Source organism: Marmota flaviventris, chromosome 3 (genome assembly GCF_047511675.1).
Source record: "Marmota flaviventris isolate mMarFla1 chromosome 3, mMarFla1.hap1, whole genome shotgun sequence".
NCBI lineage: Eukaryota > Metazoa > Chordata > Mammalia > Rodentia > Sciuridae > Marmota > Marmota flaviventris.
The window spans coordinates 97,560,256-97,578,753 of record NC_092500.1 but is presented as its reverse complement, the minus strand read 5'-3'; the positions used below and the strand labels follow the sequence as shown (position 1 = coordinate 97,578,753).

At 41.8% G+C, this 18,498-nt stretch overlaps 1 protein-coding gene across 5 annotated transcripts in view; it reads left to right on the top strand.

The window, feature by feature from the left end:
* Nucleotides 1-14,233, top strand: part of Etv6 (ETS variant transcription factor 6) — a 230,364-nt gene extending 216,131 nt beyond the window's left edge. For 4 of the 5 annotated variants that reach the window (XM_071610138.1, XM_071610136.1, XM_027955976.3 and 1 more), the window contains 3 exons: nt 4,805-4,947; nt 6,305-6,405; nt 10,174-14,233. In XM_071610138.1, coding sequence (XP_071466239.1) covers nt 4,805-4,947; nt 6,305-6,405; nt 10,174-10,279 — 350 coding nt within the window. In that variant the 3' untranslated portion in view covers nt 10,280-14,233. The remainder of the gene's footprint in view (nt 1-4,804; nt 4,948-6,304; nt 6,406-10,173) is intronic. The other variant, XM_071610137.1, reaches the window with a different exon arrangement.
* Nucleotides 14,234-18,498: the final 4,265 nt, after the last annotated feature.

Genomic DNA, 18,498 nt, shown 5'->3' with positions numbered 1-18,498 from the left:
AGATATTTTAGCAGCATCTCTGGCCTCTTCCCACTGGATGCCAGAAGTTCTCTCCATCTCTGTCAGCTTAAGCAAAAATGTCTCCAAACATTTGCCGAATACCCCCTTGAGAGCATAATTGCCCCTCTGGTTTAGAATCACTGGTTTAAAGCATAGTAGCAAGTTTTTAAATTTTGTATGCTACTTTACCTGTTTTGTTGCTGAACTGGAAATAAATTTATCAATTCTTAGGTAATAAATTTTAAAAACATAGAGATCCTCAGCCTCACCCTATTTGTGATTATATTCATGGTACTCTGGTTTATAAGCCTTTTTCTAAAATTTTATTTGGGCCATTAAAACAACATAAAATGATTTTCTTAGAAGCTTTGCTGAAAGTTCAATTAGCCATTGTCCTTATACATTCCCTCTGTCCATAACTTGACCTACTCAAAATTTTTAAACATCAGCTTTGTCTAGCATATTTTTTTTTTTTAAACTATGTTGGTTATGTGAAAATTGCCCATCTTTTTTACGGTCTCTGCTCAATGAGTTTATACAATGAGTCTCTGGTAGGAGACAGACGTGGGAGTGAAAATATTTCTCCTTTAACCACAGGAAGGGATTTTTTTACAATGCCTTTTAGCAGCGGATGCCTAGGGTACCTCACCCAGCAGGAAACAGAGAGAACTCTCTTTCTGCAATTGGAAAGTAGAACTTTATTCTAGCTAAACCCTTTCATAAGCTTCCTCTCCTGGAAGAGACAATCCAAGTAATGGACGTTTCTCTAAATAACCATGTCTTGATATAGAAGGCAGCCCTTTAGTTTAAGAGAAATGCATTTAAAATTAGTGGATACTATGTGATTTTTTAAAAAGTCTTACACATGCATATTCAGTTGTTTTATAGTGAGGTGAGTTTTATTAAATTGTATTAAATATTTTCATTGATGATCAAAGAAAATTGTATCTGTACAGACAAGAAGAGTCCAGGTGGACCCTGATAACAGCTTCCAAAGGATCCAGGGAATGAAAGAGGGCATACCTTTTATTTAGTAGAAATCTTAAAACCAAAAATAACTTGCATGGCTTTAACTTCAGTAGTTTAAAAAAAAAAAGAGTTGGGGGGGTGGTTGTGTGATTAGGCAGATATTTTTAACATCTGGACATAATTTTTAACTAAAAAAAACAGCAATCGATAGTGTTGTAAAAGCCATTTATACTCTGAGCTTGAAACAACTTCTTTATGCCACAAAATTCCTGTTGCTACCTCCATTAGTGACAGCATAATTCAATATGTCTTGAATGTCAACATATTTTTTATTACTCAACCAATGTTGGCTTTGCTGGATTAAATGTCATTTAAAGTGATCAATTGGAAGCTTGCTCCGTTTTAGTTTTTTGGGTTTTCTTTCCCCCATGTCTATGAAAGAAAAAAGTGTGTAATATACAAATGTCCATGAAACTTATAGGTAAAGTTCGTTTTCTGGTAAGCTTTGTCCTTTATTTGTCACCCAAAGAGCAGATAACATGATAACAAGACCCACGTTCGATGCCTCTGAAAATCCAACATGATACCCCAGTGTTGGGTCGCCCTGGCTTGGAGAAATCGTCTGCTTGACATTTTACTATTTTATGAGAACTAGTAAGCACTATAATGTAAAAGAGAGAATAGAAACAAAGCAGTGGAAACCCTGTGCAGATGGTAATGGATGTTAGAACCATCAGCAATGGGTTTCAGCTCACAGTAGGCCTCTAGGGTGCAAAGCCTTCTGCCCAGAGCCCAGAGCATCTCACTCACCTTTCTTATGGGTAAAATTTCTTTACACATACACACACACACACACACACAACTGGGTAATTTCTTTATGTAAAATTGTGTTAAAATGAATGCACTGGAGAATTCATTCTCATTCCAGAGGCATCCAGGTATCCTCAACTCTTTGTAGTAAAGGTGATCCTAACTGTATGAGGAGACCTGGGAGGGGTTAGATGCAAACCACCTTTGTCCTTCCTGACTTACTGACATTTTTATGATAATATTTGATTTTGTCAGATGTTTTCCAGTTGGAAGAAACTATGGAAAATGAAAATGTGCCTGCCATTTGATGGTGGGACAAAGAGTGGATAATTGAACCACAGCTCAGTTCTTGTCTTAGTCCATTGAGGGTACTGTAACAAAACACCAGAAACTGGGTGGCTCATAGATAACAAAAATACATTGCTCACACTTCTGGAGACTGGTAAGTCCAAGATCAAGGTGCAGGTAGATTAGAGGTCTGGTGAGGGCCCACCTTTTAGTTCACAGAGAGCACCTTCTTGCTGTGTCCTCTCATGATGAGGGGGCATGGGACCTCTCTCAGACCCCTTCTATAAGGGCACTAACCCGTCTCATGAGGATGGAGCCCCATGGCTTAACCCCCTCCCAAAGACCCACCTCTTGATACTATTACCTTGGGGGATAGGATTCAGCATGTGAATGGCAAGGTGCATTTGACATTCAGACCATAGTAGTTCCCTGTTCCCTTTGTAATGAAAGTGAGGCAGGACAGGGAGGTAGCTGAGGGGTAAAGACACAGTCTACTTCTCTGCTTTGCTTAGAAACTGGAGTCATCCTCTCCAAGTGTTTTAAAAACGAGCTAGATTATTCTGTCTGCAATAGTGTGGTACCGACTTCTCAGGGTACTTACACTGACACTAGGGTTGGTGGCCCGCTTGCTTCCCCCACCTCAGCCCACACTGGGGCAATAACAAATGAACCCTCAAGAAGGGGTGTGAACAGAAGAAGGGGCCCAGCAGCTTCTGATGTTAGAATGGGGTTCAAATTCCAGGACTGTGGAATCATTGTTTCAAGAAGGATGCCACTTGTCTTTTTCCAAAGCACAACAAATCACACATCACATTAATTTTTAGGCAGAGACAATACAAAAGAAATGATACACTAAGGGATACTAAAAAGATTTAGGGTCAATTTAAGCTTCATGGTAGTTCCTTAAAGGATCAAGCTTCCTGGAAAACCCCATATTTTTTTGCCAGTTCCTTCTGCCCTTCAGAGAGAAAGCTGGATTTCACAAAGGATGCACTACATGGTTAAACTTTGCCCTAGAAAGTCCTTAGGTTTTTACAGATATGTACCCATTGTACAGCGTCTCTGAGAATAGAAGTCGAATCCGAAACTGTGGCATGGCACAGGCTTTACAGACAATCAGAGCCTAGCATCATGATGTACCCTGAGTGAGTAAATTACCAAGCCCTCTTGGCCCCAGCTTCCTGGCCTATTAAATAGGAATAGCAACAGCACCTGCCTCATGGTAGTGTAAGGGCCAAGTGGAACCACGCTCGCAGAAGATACAGTACAGTGCCTGCAAACAGCACCCAATAAATATTGCTGTTATTTTTATTACTTTCCTTTCACCCACATTATCACTAATACAATAATCCTGTAAAGTAAGTGTTGCGATTCTCATGTCATAAATGAGGAAATAGAATCTCAGGGAGATTAGTGGTTGCCTGACTAAATTCCCCTTGTAAATATACTCTCTCCAAAGAAGAGTGACTTCCTGTCTCTGGCATGTGAACGTGCCGACTATAAGATATTCCAAGTCTCAACTGCACATGCCCTTCCCAGGTGCGCCAGGCCAGGCCCTTCCCAGTGTACCAGATAGCACATTATAGTGCAGGAGCCAGGAATTCAAATCCCAGTGACCTCAGGCAAGCTCTTGTGACCTCTTTGAAGATTAGAAATAATACCTATACATGCCAAACACATATTTGTCATTCAGTGATCTTCCATTACCAGCTATTCTGGCTAGGGCCAAAATCATACAATGACCACCTGGAAATGGCACCTCTAATTCTCATCTGGAGGCCAGTCCTGCGTCATCTAAACCTAGAAGGTACATATCTATGTCCACCTACCTATCAAGGCTCTGCTAGAGAACAAACCACATACCTGTACAGCACAAACCCAAAAAGAAACAGAATAGGGGAGGGGTGTACATCCCATGTCTTCTCTTTTAATTTGCCAATCCACAGCCAAAAGCTTTGGCTTAGCACAGAACCAGGGCTGTTCTAAGTCACTTAATAAATATTTGTTGCCTGACTATATAATAAAACATCGGTTCTGCCAGTAGAGAAAGGATTTTTTGCACCAGGTTCCTCTCTACCATGATTTTAGTAGAGTAAAGCAATTTTAAAGGTCTCCAAAGCATGATATCATGAGAGTTATCTATTTCTTTTTAAAAACCCTGCTAGCCACGGTTACCACTGTCAGCATCACCAAGCTACATAGGTTTTCACTACATAGGTTTGCATTGCTTTTGGGCCGTGTTTTGGCCCAGCCCAGTCTTCTCATGTTTATCCATTCAGTGTCTCCACCAACATCAAAAGAATCTTTTAACCCCACCATTTTTTAACACACCACTTTCTCTGGAACTTTAAAACATTCTTTCCACCTTTCACCCTGCTAGCCCGTTTGCAGGCGTCCACCAAAGCCAACTCATTCCCAGGTAGAGCTTGTTCTATCTTTCAATGAACTGTGTTCAAGTTCAAGTTCTGGCCATGACCAAGGATAAGTCTTTCCCTCATTCTGGGTCATGATGTCCTCATCTGTGAAAGGGGGTGGTGGGCCCAGAGGATCTCGAAGCCTCCACAGGTCAAAGATCATACTTCTCCAGCATAGTCTCCCTCACTCTCTCTGGACCTTAGATTCTTCACTGTAGTTCACACCTGGCAAAAGTGATTACTGAATTCTTTTCTGATTCTTGTTGTTCATGCCTCAACAGGAAACATTTTCAATGCTATTTTCCCTTCATTTTCCTCTGTAGACTGTAGACTGCTTTGGGATTACGTCTATCAGTTGCTTTCTGACAGCCGGTACGAAAACTTCATCCGATGGGAGGACAAAGAATCCAAAATATTCCGGATAGTGGATCCCAATGGACTGGCTCGACTGTGGGGAAACCATAAGGTAAAAGGGCAGCAGATCCTTGCTCTATGAACTAGTGCCCCCCCCCCCAAAAAAAAAGTGCATCTCTGGATTGGAGGGTCATTGTCTGTTCTACTTCCTAAGTCTGCCCATTATCATTTAGTTTATTCCTCATTGGAAGACTGTCACAAAGGAAGGAAATAATTAAAGATGCCTCTTTCCATGTTACTTATGCCAAATGCCCACTAACTCAGTAAATCTCAGTTTGATAGACTGCATTGTAAGTATCCCTCAGTGCCACTGCCCTCCACCTGGCCCTGCCACCCCTGCTGTCATAGGAACTGGGTGACAGGGAAGTGTTATGAGCTCTATGACTCATGGGGGACCTTTGGGAAGTGTCACTTCTGTCCTGCTCAGTTGGAAACTCCCATGTTCACAGAAGTTCATTTCTACATGGAAAAATATGTCTCTGGACTGTAAAACCTTGTTTTTACAAGAAAACAGTACAGCCCCACAGTTTTCCAAACTAGGAGGAAATGGAATTTACAAAGGAAGTGTTTTATAGAAAGGGAGACTGTTCCAATGTGCAGATATAATAAGTGGAGAATCATGATCCAGGTCAGACAATACATAGGTAGATCTGAGGTCAAGCTGGAGGTACCCTGGTGGCACCGGGTGGCACAGCCTCAGCTCAGGGACTGAAAGGGCAGGGATGCACAGCTGAGCCCTGCCAGGCCTGCAGCCTCCTAAGAAGGCAGTCCATGCTCTGACTGGGTTGAGAAGGACCTGATGCAGGCCATGACCAAATATGGCCAGGCCTCACTGACAGACACTTCAGTGTGTGAGTCACTGAGAAATACTTTCTGCAACTCCCAGATTGTACCGTGGCTCAAGGGCTCACAACCACTGTATTCTTGCTGCCACAATAGGAATTTAAACAACAACAACAAAAATCTCTTCCTTAAAATGACAGACCAGAAACACATTTAAGAAAGGTCGTGGCAACAAAAAAAGAAATTCTGTATGGGTCAGGAGGTGAAGGAGGACCCAGATTGTGGGAATCTTCAGGAAATCGCTGGGGCATAGCAGAGAGCAGTCTTGGAGGAAGGACCTGAGGGAGGTGGCTGGGGTTTTATTGGCCAGAGCTTCAGGCCTTGTGACAAAGGGTGGTTCACCCTAAAGGAAAACCTTGGCCTCAGTGTATGTGAAAGCCAAAGGGAAGGAAGAGGAACGAAGGGGTCTGGAAGGTGGCACGTTAGCAGGTAGTGTTCCCAAGCTGGCAGGGCCACGTGGACCAGCTGAGGAGCTTTTATTTTAATAGCTCCCCCAGTTCCTTTTCTGAGGTTCATTTCATTGTGTCTTTGTGCTTTTTTTCTCTCTTCCTCCTTTGAACAAACAGAACAGAACAAACATGACCTATGAGAAAATGTCCAGAGCCCTGCGCCACTACTACAAACTAAACATTATCAGGAAGGAGCCAGGACAAAGGCTTTTGTTCAGGTAGCACTTCCGTTTTCTTCCTTTCCTTCTTTTAGGAGGATATTGTCTTCTTTAAATAAGGGGGAGGAGGGAGATTGTTAAGATCTCTACCTGCCTATCTGATCCCCAAAGCCATTATTGCAAATATTACAAATTGGATACCAGGTGATGGTTTGTTGAGATTGAAGGGGGGAAAAAACTTTTTATATTGATGTCTGGCCTCTAGTAAAGCCAAAACTAAATATAAACACAGTCTGACTCACCTTTAAAATAATGCAGTGGCCAAATAGTATTGTCTGGCTTTAAAGTCCAGTATAGGTAAAGGGAACAATCAGAGTAGCCATTGTCAATGTCAAAGTAAGGAATTAAACCTGAACTTCCAGGTTCTCAGCCTCATAAACCAGGGTTTGTCAAACTGCAGGTCATGACCCAGAGTGAGTCATGAAATAGGCTTAATGGGTCAGTCTCTGTTTTTTTTTTTTTTTTTTAATGCAATAGAAAACAGGATAAGATAGAGATGAAAATAACAGACTGCATCACATGAAGAGTGACTGTTGATTCACAAAGATTTGGTTTCAGCCGTGTATGTGTGTGTGTTTGTGTGTGTTTGTGTGTGTGTGTGTGTGTGTGTGTGATGAATCATGATGTAAAATATATTTCTTCTAATGCTTCACAGTCAAAAAAGTGTGAAAGCCCCTGCACTAGATATTCTTCTTTTCAGAATTCCCACAGCTAATGAGTTCCAGCCATTTATCCTACCATATATATTATGATTTCAAGAATTAGAAAAGAAAAAGAAGGTATATAAAGGACCACTCAGGAAAGATAGAAGTAGTCCCCCGACATGGTTAGTAATTGATGCAGTGGCATCAAAGATGTGGGAGAATATGCGAGCAACAAATATGACCTTAGGTTAAGAGTTTGGGCAAGTGGACAAAGAAAAGAGCCACAGTTGGGACTAGAGATATGGATTTGGAGTTGTCTGTATACAGGTAGAAAATAACACTATGGATGAACACATGAGCTCTCTGGGATGGTGGTAATTATTGGAAAGAGCAATTAGGCTTTAGCTTTGAGAAGGAGTGGAAATTAAGGAATAGTAAAAATAATTGCAATCTTCCACAAAAACAGAAAAGGCTATTCAAGAAATGAATAATGGAAGAATGGAATAAATACAAAAGAACCCTCCTAACTCTGGCTCTGTTGATGTCTTCTCTCCATCTTTCATCCTAAACTTAATCCTTGGGTCCCTGTTCTTCCTACTCTACACTTTTTTTCCTGAATGAATTGATCCCATTATACGACTTCATTTGTCACCTCCATTTTGTCACCAAATTTAGATCAAGCTCTAAAAATTTCCCTGAAATTCCAAATGTGCATGTTCAAGAGCTTCTTTTAACACTTTAAGGACTCCCACTTAAATATCACATTAGATTTTCAGACATATTAAGAAAGAACTAGAAATTCCTCCCAGAATTCTTGCTATTCATCATCCGCATCACCATTCTTAATTGGTCTTGAAACTAGAACTATTTTTAATTCCTGTGTCTAAGTGAGGCATGGTACTGAATTGTCCATTCTGTGTTACCAAGGCTTAGAAGCCTGGGAACCACATTTCCCAGGATTTGATGCCACATGGTGCCAGGTTGGAGTCTACTACCAATGACAGGCTCTTGCATGAGATTGGGAAGGTAGAGGAAAGGCAAAAGCATTGTTCCTGCTTCCCTGGCAAAGAAAGCTGATGTCTGTGCTTTGAACGTTCCCACCAGGATTAATTCAGCAATCTCCTTCTATGTCTGGTCCACCATTCCCCTGCCTCCTGAATTCATAATACACACTTCTGGTGTTCCTGTGACACTGATATGATTCCTTTTGCTTCAAGTACATATCCTTTACCTTTAAAGTACACATGCCCTCAAGGCCCACCTCAGTTCTCCTACCTTTACAAAGCCTTCTTCAGCTCTCCCAAATGCTCTTCCTCCATCATTTCTTGAGTTCCCTTGGCCCTTAAACACACCTTGATTCCTATTTTTAATAGGTGTATGTATGAAATCCTTCTCCCCACAACTGGATCATAAGCTCCCAGAAGGTAGAGGATTGTACTTTATTTTTTTTTATTTTTTATTTATTTTTTTTTAAATATTTATTTATTTATTTATTTTCAGCGGACACAATATCTTTGTTTGTATGTGGTGCTGAGGATCGAACCCGGGCCGCACGCATGCCAGGCGAGCGTGCTACCGCTTGAGCCACATCCCCAGCCCCAGGATTGTACTTTATATAACTCTGTTTTATACCTTAGGGAGGGTTTCAATAAATATTTCATGACAAACTTGGTATAAAAGACCAGAAGATTACTATGACAAAGTAGTCCAAAGGAGAAGGCGGTAGTTTCGAGAACCAAGTACAGTCTATCTGTGGAGTTGGCCTAGAGGGATCGTTAGTGACTTCGGGATGTTGAGGGAGAAGTTTTAGCTAAGGGATAAAAGCAGAAGACTGATGCTACACATCACACTGCTTCAGAAGTTTAGCAATAGTGGGCAGAGAAGAAAATCAGTAGTAATTGGAAGGTTCATAGGCTTCCAGTAAAAGATTTTCAGCAAGAAAAAAGAATAGTGCTTTTAGTGAGGGAGCCATTGGTTATTTTTGAGGAAATGAGTGTTGAAAGCCAAACTTGCTGTAAAATGATGGCTTCTTTATAAGATTTTTAGATATTAAAGGGATTTGGGGTGTGGCTCAGTAGAGCACTTTCTTAGCATGTTCAAGGCCTTGGGTTTAATCCCAAAAGAACCAAAAAAATTTTTTAAAAAAATTAAAAATGAATCAAAGAAAAAGAAGTTTAGGTTTTGAGTGAAGGTAGATTTCAGTATGGACTGACACATTAAGCAGCTCTTTGATGATAAAGCAAAACACAAAGAATGAGTAGCGAAAGGAGTGAATAGGGTTCCAGATAAGGACAAAGCTAAAGATTTATGGGAAGACCTGAACGATGGTCTATATAAGAAAAAGACTGGCAGACTGGAATGGAGGGTTCATGGAAGTGAGCAGTGGACGATAAGAATTTCCTGGGTAGGAATGATAGAAGACCCAGATAGGCAGGCCAAAGAGTACATCTTTGACTTGATACATCTTAGGCTTTTTGAACAAAGATGATGAGAGAAAATGTGTGTTTTAAGGTAGTTTGTCTGCTACAGGCAGTGTATGGAAAGGGAACAGCATGCAGACATGCTGGGGCTATAGAAGGAGCACTCCCACTGAAAGGACATTTATAACCAGGCCACCTTCCTGAACCATGTCAATCATAGTTGACACAGGTCACTGATGGTATTTCCAAGTGAGCCATTTTTTAATTTAATATTCAATTGTATCCTTCATGTTAAATTCAAGTTTTGGATACCATTCCCTGGCCCCATGGTCTGGAATAAAATGGATATATGACTCTTGTGGGTCTTTGTAAAACCTAATTCTCTAAAAAATCAGAAACACAGATACATGAGCTGTACCTAAGTTTCCCCGTGGTCCTGCAGTAACATGCCCCATAGATCTGAAGGGTGCTGTCTACCCCACCATAGTCACACTAGACGTTATAGTCATTTTGCCACTTTTTAGGCAATCAGAGGAAGGGGTACCTTTTGCTAATTTGCACCATGTTGGCATTAGCGTTTGGGATCAGCACCTCTCCAGCTACTGTAAGATGACAGGGCCTCGCTTTATGGGTTGGAATTCAGAAGTGTAAAGATAGCTTTGAAGAAATGTGCTCTCTTGACTCCTCCATTTTCTCTCCCAAAGGTTTATGAAAACCCCAGATGAAATCATGAGTGGCCGAACAGATCGACTGGAGCACCTTGAGTCCCAGGAGCTGGATGAACAAATATACCAGGAGGACGAGTGCTGAAGGCAGCCACACGCCACCTGGGCGGGCTGAGGGCGAGGGAGCCCCTGCCCACCAGGATCACTGGAGGCTTGATAAAGCTGGTGGGCTGAGGCCGGCTGGAAAGGAAGAGACCCAGCGATGGCAGGAACACTTCTCTTGCAGACCAAGAGGGACCCCAGAGCACCTTAGACAAACCACCCGGCAAAGGCGGGGCTGGAATTCTGGCGGAGGGCACGAGCCTGGGACTCGCGAGTCACATTTCCTTCTTTGGAATCTGTCCACCTGTAATTCCTCACCCTCACCCTTCCACCTGTTGTTAGTCTTATGGTGTTTTTGTTTTTTGTTTTTTTTTTTTAAGAACCTGCAGTTTGACTTTTCATCGTTCATATAAGGGAAGACATCGGAGGTTGTTTTCCTATGGAAATATATATCTATTATATATATATTTTTTGCAAATCTCACAAAGTACAGCCAGCCCAGCTGGTCAGGAAAGAATACTTGCAGAAGGGATCAGGTTCCTCTTTTTCCTGCCATGTGGATCAGGTTTGTTTCTGTTGCAGTTGGGTCTTGGCTGAAAAAAGAAAAAAAAAAAAAAAGATGCTTTTAAAAAATGATCACACGAGAAGGCAAGCTCTCTTTTTCATTCTTGCTCACCTTCCTTTTCTGACTCCCCTGTGTCCCGTCCCCCCAACCCCTCCGCCTGCTGTTGCACTTCACATGCCTTTCAGCCGAGTTCAGTCTCCTGCAGAATCTTGGGGATTCTTGGCACCTAAATAGAATCAGTGACCTGGGTGCTTTGTGTCCAGCAGCCAAAATTAGACCCCTATGCCAGCATCTGGCCACCCATCTGAGGGAGGCCAGAACCCTCACAGATGCTGCTGTACTCCAGAAAGATAAGTGCTATTCCAGCAGGCCGTCCCTGAGATGACGGTGAGAACCAACCAGCTACAGCGTCAGATAAGGCAAGTTGTTTGGAAGGCCCCCCCGGCTGCTTGGGATTAGCTTTGCAAGTGCTGCAAATACAAAAAGACCACACAGGCCTGGCAGTCCAGAGACTGGGCAAAAATATTTCTACAGTGGAGATTTGTTTTTGTGAAACAGGTTATTGAAAAAGAAAAGCTCCTCTCTGCTCCATTCCAGAGGCCATCTTGTGGTCAGTTTCCCACAGCACCTGATCTCCCCACCGCCCACCCCCACTTCCTAGCCTTTTTAAAGTTTCCTGGTCCCCACTGAACACAGAACATTTGTGAGGGGAGTACTCCAGAATGGAGTCCCAGATGCAGCCAGGGTCTGCCCGGCCTGGGCAGAAAGCAAGTTCCTCAGATCCATTACTTTCTCCTTCCTTCACCGTTGTATTTCAGAACGGATCCATTCCTGGCTCTTTTTCACCTCTCAAAATAAGGTTGGTAGTGTCTTACAAAAGGAGGGTCGTGCCATCTTAGTACTTCTGTTGATAACAGATTTTTCAGAAAACTGTTTTTAGATTTTTTTCTTCCTTTTCTAGCCATCCACATTAACTCTTCCATTATAGATTCGAATATCCAATTTGGGGAATACCGTCTTTTTTAATTCAGAAAATTAGACCTGCCTTGAAAAGCACCCCCTCCCCATTCCTCCCTGTTTCCTTGGCTCCTCCATTGGGTTAGCGTCTCTCAGCTCTCTGAGGTACTTATATGCTCCACCAGCAGCAGTTCCCTGTGAAGCTGGCAGGCCCCAGGCTTGTCCTCCTGCCATTTCTGAGTTGAGTTGGGGGCACACAAGCAAGAGGAATTCCCCCTGGGCCTTACTGAAAAGGATACCAGCCTGGGGTGGGGGGCAATAGATGAACTATGGTTCACAGACACTGGAATTGAGGAGCCGATCTGGGCTCATTAGTCTCGCTCTGTCCCTGCCTCTTACCAGACCACAGGTGGCGGCCAGCCTCCTCTTACTGTCACTTCCTTCCCCCATTCTGCTTTCTGTGTGAGCCTAGAGGGCCTCATTGTGAAGGGTTCAGTCTCAATCTGCTTGAAGGGGGGTGTGATTCTGCTGGATTCCAGCAGCTGTGAATGTCTTTCAAGAGTGTTCAGGTGATATATTTTCAGCCTCTAAGATGACTGGTACTATATCTCAAATGGAGAGATTAAGCCGAATACCTGGTGTGATCTGAAAGTCACCAAGTTTAAGAACTGGAGAGAAAGGATGGACTTTCTACCGAGGTTCTTATATGAATATGAAAACAGATCAGGGCATGATGTTCCTTTTCCCTGAGATGAGAACATCTCATTCTGGCCACTTTACCCAAGTTTCTGAACTCAGTCTCTTACCATTCCAAGTCTTACAGATGAAAAATGGAGGGAAATGCCTTTTTGCCCCCTAGGATTTCTGTATTCAAAGCAATATCTTATAAATATGTAAGACTTAGGATGACTTCTCCAGCCACTTGAAGTAGAGATGCTAATTCCAATATAATCTTAATTTCCCATTTCAACATTGCCAATAATGATTTTTCTCTTGATTCCCTTCACTGCAAAAGTCCTTGTTCTTTGAGAGAAGAGCTGGACAGTCCGATACCAGAGTTACAGTATTGACGTACTGCAGATCCTGAAGATTTCACATTCAATTTATCAAACCTCAGGGAATCGCCTAACAGACATTGTGAGGGATTCAAAGATGAACCAGGCACAATCCCTCCCCTGAGAGTTTAGATTCTACCTACAGGATCGTCCAGCGTGAAATTTCTCAGTTCAACACTAAGGACTAGCAGTGATGAAAATTTCACCCCAGACTAAATTAAAAGTTCATGTATCATCTGAATAGTTGGCCTTTCTCTGTGGCCGTCATGGGAACTCGTAGCCCACAAAATCTGAAGTCAGGAAAGGAAAATGCAGAGGGGCACTGCTGTGTGAAAGGTGGACGCTCTCGCTCGTGTCTTGGAATTCCCTTTCCCCAAATCATGAGTTCACTGAGCTGTCTCCTTCTGTCAGAAGAGAGCAGTGGTAGCTGGCTACATGGGTCCTGTCGAAGGTAATAACATGTCTCTCAGATATGCTTGATCCAAGGCCACTTGGTCTTGCCCTTAGGCAGCATTGCCAATGTTCCAAATCCCATTTGGAGGTCCCCCACAAGAAAAGAGGAACTGAGGGATTTTCTCCTTTCAACCATCTCTTTAAAATCCTCTGATCAAGGGCTGATACCTTATCCAACTAAAAATGTCCCTTTAGCTGAAATTTAAGTGGCTACAACAGAATTGGTCAAAATGACTAAATAACCCCCATGTCCATCCTTCCCTGCCTAGGCTCCAGCCCTGGATATGTTTTTGAACCATTAACTGCCATTTGCAGAAAGGAAGCCTGAGTATCAGAGAGGTAATGTCACCATTGGAGCAGATAATATGGCAGGGACAGAATTAGGATTGGGATCCAGCTTGACCACTCCCCCATTTGACCCATTATCACCCAGGAAACTGAAGATAAGAGATTTGGAAAAACAGACAAAGAACAAAGGGTAGTTTTCTTTCCCTAAGCATTCGGTGCTAGTCAGAAGCTTTCATTCACTCAGTCTGCTCCTTTTCTGAGCATAAACCTAGAATAAAGGAAGTGATACAAGGAAGCCAGAGGGATGGGGGAGGGAGGGACACCCAATAATCCCTGTGTTGTCAGAACCACAAAAGACTAACCTGATACTCTTTTGGCCCCATCTGCATCAACACTAAACAACTGCAAACTCCCTGCGTCTTTCACACATGTCAAGTGAACATTCTCTGTGACTACACCCACCTGCAAACCAGAACGAATCTAGAATGAATTTTTTTTTTTTTTTGGTCTAGTTTCTAATCTCTTGTTTATGAGGTGTGGGGTTTATAAGGGACTGAATCAAATGAATGTAACAAAAAAAGAAAAAAAAATGCCTTTTCTCAGGGCCAGTGAGTTGCAAATAATTTTTAAAGAAAAGCCTATAATTACATCATCTCAATAAATTTTTTATAAAAAATAATAGTCCTGGGTCTCTGTTTTTGATAATATGAAATGGAGTCAGGCAAGGTGCTCTGATGAGGTAAATCCTGTCTCCGCTCAATTACAGTGTAAAGGGCAGTCACGGGTTTGCACTGGCAGGAAGCCTCTGTTACCTAGCAGTCTGCAGACAATCTCTAGACAAGTGGCACCAAAAAGGTCAGAGAAGATCATTCAAAGCTCAGCAGCTGTCACAGGTGGAAAAATTTCACCCAAAGAAACCCGGATCAGAGATGCCTGGGCCCTGTGCTGTGTGGAAGATGTTCATTAAGGTGGTACCAGGACTTACAAGAACTTGGTCCTCACATGGTAGCATTCTCCCCTTAGGGTCTGAGCCTACAAGGTACCAAGGGTGTAAATGTAATTACAATGACCTGAAAGTCACTAGTTCAGAGCCAGCCCTATGCTGAAGGTCTCAGCCACAGAGGCCACTGATCGGCCAACCAGTGGGCACTTAGGATTTCAAGATCAAACACGGTGTGATCAACTATCCAGAACTATCCATCTGCCATCAGAGGTAGGCAGAAACGAGCAGAGTAGGAAAGGAAGAAAAACTACATTGCTTTTTAGCACCTTAGGTGTAACTTTGGAACAGAAGGGTTTGAAATCAATGGTCTCAGAAAATGTTGTTAGATTATTCCTATAAATGGCCCCAGGTACTCTGTATCCCTTGACAACAGATTGCTGAAATTTGGCCTTCTATTCTGTATCATCAGAACACAGTGCCAAAGAAGAGTCTAGATCCTGTGGTGCCAAAAATGCATTTGAAGGTACTATTTCTAATAATTCATCATTAGAATCAATCACCTGGGGATTACTAGAAATGCAAATTGTCAGTTCCCACCCCATAAACTAAATCAAAAACTTTAAAAGTTTATGTATAATTAATTCAAATACATAAATAAATAAGAAAATTTTAAAAACTTTAAAAGTGGGGCAAATCTGATTTTAACAATAACAGATTGTTACCAGTCTGTTTTAACAAGATCTCCAGGTGATTCAGACACACACTGGAGTTTAAGAGCCACTGCTATCAATCTGCTCATATTAGTATGAAAAAAAAAAAAAAAGCATGTGGCATTTTAAACAAGTACTCAGAATAATGGATGACAACCAATTTGCATTAATCCCACCCACAGACAATAATGCTACATTTTCCTAAAAGTAGATACTCTGTAGAATGAAGGTAAGCAGACAGGGAATCACACTTCATCTTGTTTCCTCCAAACCTTTTAAGCAGTTTGCTATAAAGATGAGCTGTTTTAAAGTGTAACTCAAACAGCTGACCTGCCCTTGCAAATTACAGCGCAGCAATTTATCCACTTATGCCCACTTATCTGCCTAACCAGCCTGATCTAAAAAAAAACTAAAAGGACCATTCTCATCTGCTGAATGACCTTGACTATCTGTCCCAGGAATTATTAAGCAGAGCTTGGATGAACATTTAGCCAGCGTATTTGCAAAGGACTCCAAAACCACTAGAGGAGATCAGCATTTTGCAAGCCTAAAAGTGCTTGCAAATCACCTGGGGATCTAGGTGCAAGGTAGATTTTGCTTCTCCTCTTGAGAAAGTATGGCCAGAAGATCTGTTCTTCTACCCTACTCTCTGGGTGGGGCTCGAGAGTCTACATTCCCAATAAGTTCAGGTGGTGTGAATGCAAGTGGCAAGAGAGCAAATAACCTCCCGTCAAGCCCTGAGATTCTGACACCAAGGCAAAACGTAAGCCTTTCTCTTTGCTGTAGTTTCTTAAAAATTCCTTCTTAGAATAGTCCTTAGGGTCAATCTTGCTGTCCGACAAGTTTGCTTATTCTTATTTAGGATAGAAATGAGTAAATGCCATAGTTAAAATCTTTGCCAAATAAGGAGCAGCCGTTCACGTTCACAACTGAACCTTAATACTGGAGGCTCATCACCAGATGCCTCACGGTCACCAACTTTAAATAAGAATGAGAATCCAGATGTGCCACCCGTGATGTTTCAAAAGGCATGGGGAGGGGATGAGCAGGTCTCCCACACAAACTGTAGAAGATGATAACGTTAAAAGAAGATGATCTTGTGTCAATGCCCACACTGTCAAAAGTTACAGATTCTCTCTCTCTTCCTCTCTCTGTCTCTCACTGTGTGTGTGTGTGTGTGTGTGTGTGTGTGTGTGTCATTAAAATGAAGGCGCTCAGCCCACTAGATTGAAGACAGCAATCACTCCTAGTAAAAACCACTAGGTAATTCTGCCTAATGTCTTCTGAGGCCACAGAACACTATTTTAACCTGTCTGATCTCTGAGGACTCAACCAGAACTTTATCAGACCATCCACCCAAGCTGACCTTTGCTTTTCCTCTGAGCCCTCATTTTTGCTCCAACTACAAACATTTCTGTAAAAGCAACCAAATGCTTCCTCGCTTGTGCCTCTAACCCTGCCAGAGCTCCTCAGGCAGGGGGAGCACTCAATACACTTGTTCAACCATCAGCCCCCTCCTCCCATGGCACCTGGCACAGGTTACATCTTATTAAGTGCTTTGAATAAGGGAATGAAGTTACAGACACTGTGACCCTGAGTCAGACAAAGATTTCGTGGATATGACACCAAAGAGGTAATCCATGAAAGGAAAAAAAAAAAGATAATAAACTGGACTTCATCAAAATAAGGGACACTTTTAAGAAAATGAGAATACAAGCATAGACAGGGAGAAAATAGTTGTTTAAGTCATGTGTTAAAGAACTTTTGTGGAGGATTTATAAAGAACTACAATTCAATAGTAAAATGGACAATCCAATTAAAAACGATCAAAAGATTTGAATAGATATTTCACAAAAGAAGGTATTGGAAAGGCTACTAGTACACAAAAAAAGATGCTCAACATCACTAGTTATAAAAACCACAATGAGATGACACCACACACAAAAAATGACTATAATAAAAGACCGTCAGTACCAAGTGTTGGCTAGGATGTGGAGACCCTGAAACCCTCCTCTACTGCTAGTAGCAAGATAAAATGGCAGTCATTTCAGAAAACTTTCATTTAAGAAGTTTGGCAGCTTCTTAAAAAGTCAAACATAAATTTACCACATGATCCAGAAATTCCACTCCTAAGTATCTTTCTAAGAGACATGAAAACATATGTCCACACAAAGACTCATACACAAATGTTTATAAACACAACTGGAAACAGTCCAGATGTCCACTGTTAAGTGCATAAATAAAATAGAGTATATCCATGAAATGGAATACTATTTAGCAACAAAAATGGAACAAACTCTTTGTACATGCATTAATATGAAGAAGCCTCAAATACACTATGCTAGGTTAAGAGAAATCAGATGCAAAAAACACCACATGTTGCATAATCCAATTTATATAAAATTTCCAAAGAAGGCAAAGAGCAGGGACAAAAAGCAGAAGAGCATTTGCATGGGGATAGAGGTTGGAGTGGGGATTGAACAGAAACTAGCAGGCGGGAACTTTTGGAGATTATGGTTTATGACAGTTGCAGGAATCTAGAAATCCACTGACATTCATTGAAGTATAGTTTTATAAAGACTATGCTTTATGGTTATAATTTCACTTCAAAAAAGCTGTGAAAATGCAAAAAAGAAAAATGAATCTAATCAATTCATGCTGGTTCTATAGTAGATGGATATTTTAGCTTTTTTGTTGCTCTGAGCAAAAGACCTGACAAGAAAAATGTAAAGGAGAAAAGTTTATTTTGGTTCATGTTTTCAGAGATTCAGTCCACAGTCGACCGACTCCCTAACAGAAGATCGTGGCAGAAAGGTGTGGCAGAGGAAAGAGGTTCAGGACATGACAACCAAGAAGCCGACCTGCTCACCATGGATAAAATATATACCCCAAAGGCATGTCCCCAGTGACCTCCCTCCCCGAGCCACATTGTACCTACCTACAGGTATCATCTAGTTAATACTTTTCAGTGGATTAATCCACTATTAAGTCACAGCTCTCATAATCTAGTCATCTCATCTCTGAATGTCCTTGTAGTGTCTCACATATGAGCTGTTGGGGCACATTACATATGCAAACCATAACAATGGGGCTGTCTTCAACAGTGAGACATAGGACTCAAAGAAACACTGGGAAAAAATACATTAATAATGTAAAAATGCAACATTGAGAGAACATCATTACGGAAGGGAATCATTGTCCACATCCTGTTCATCCAGCAAAATCCCCAGATCTGTGAGTTTCAACAGTCTGCAATTCTCTCAGAAACCTTTCAAACTATTGATACCCCAA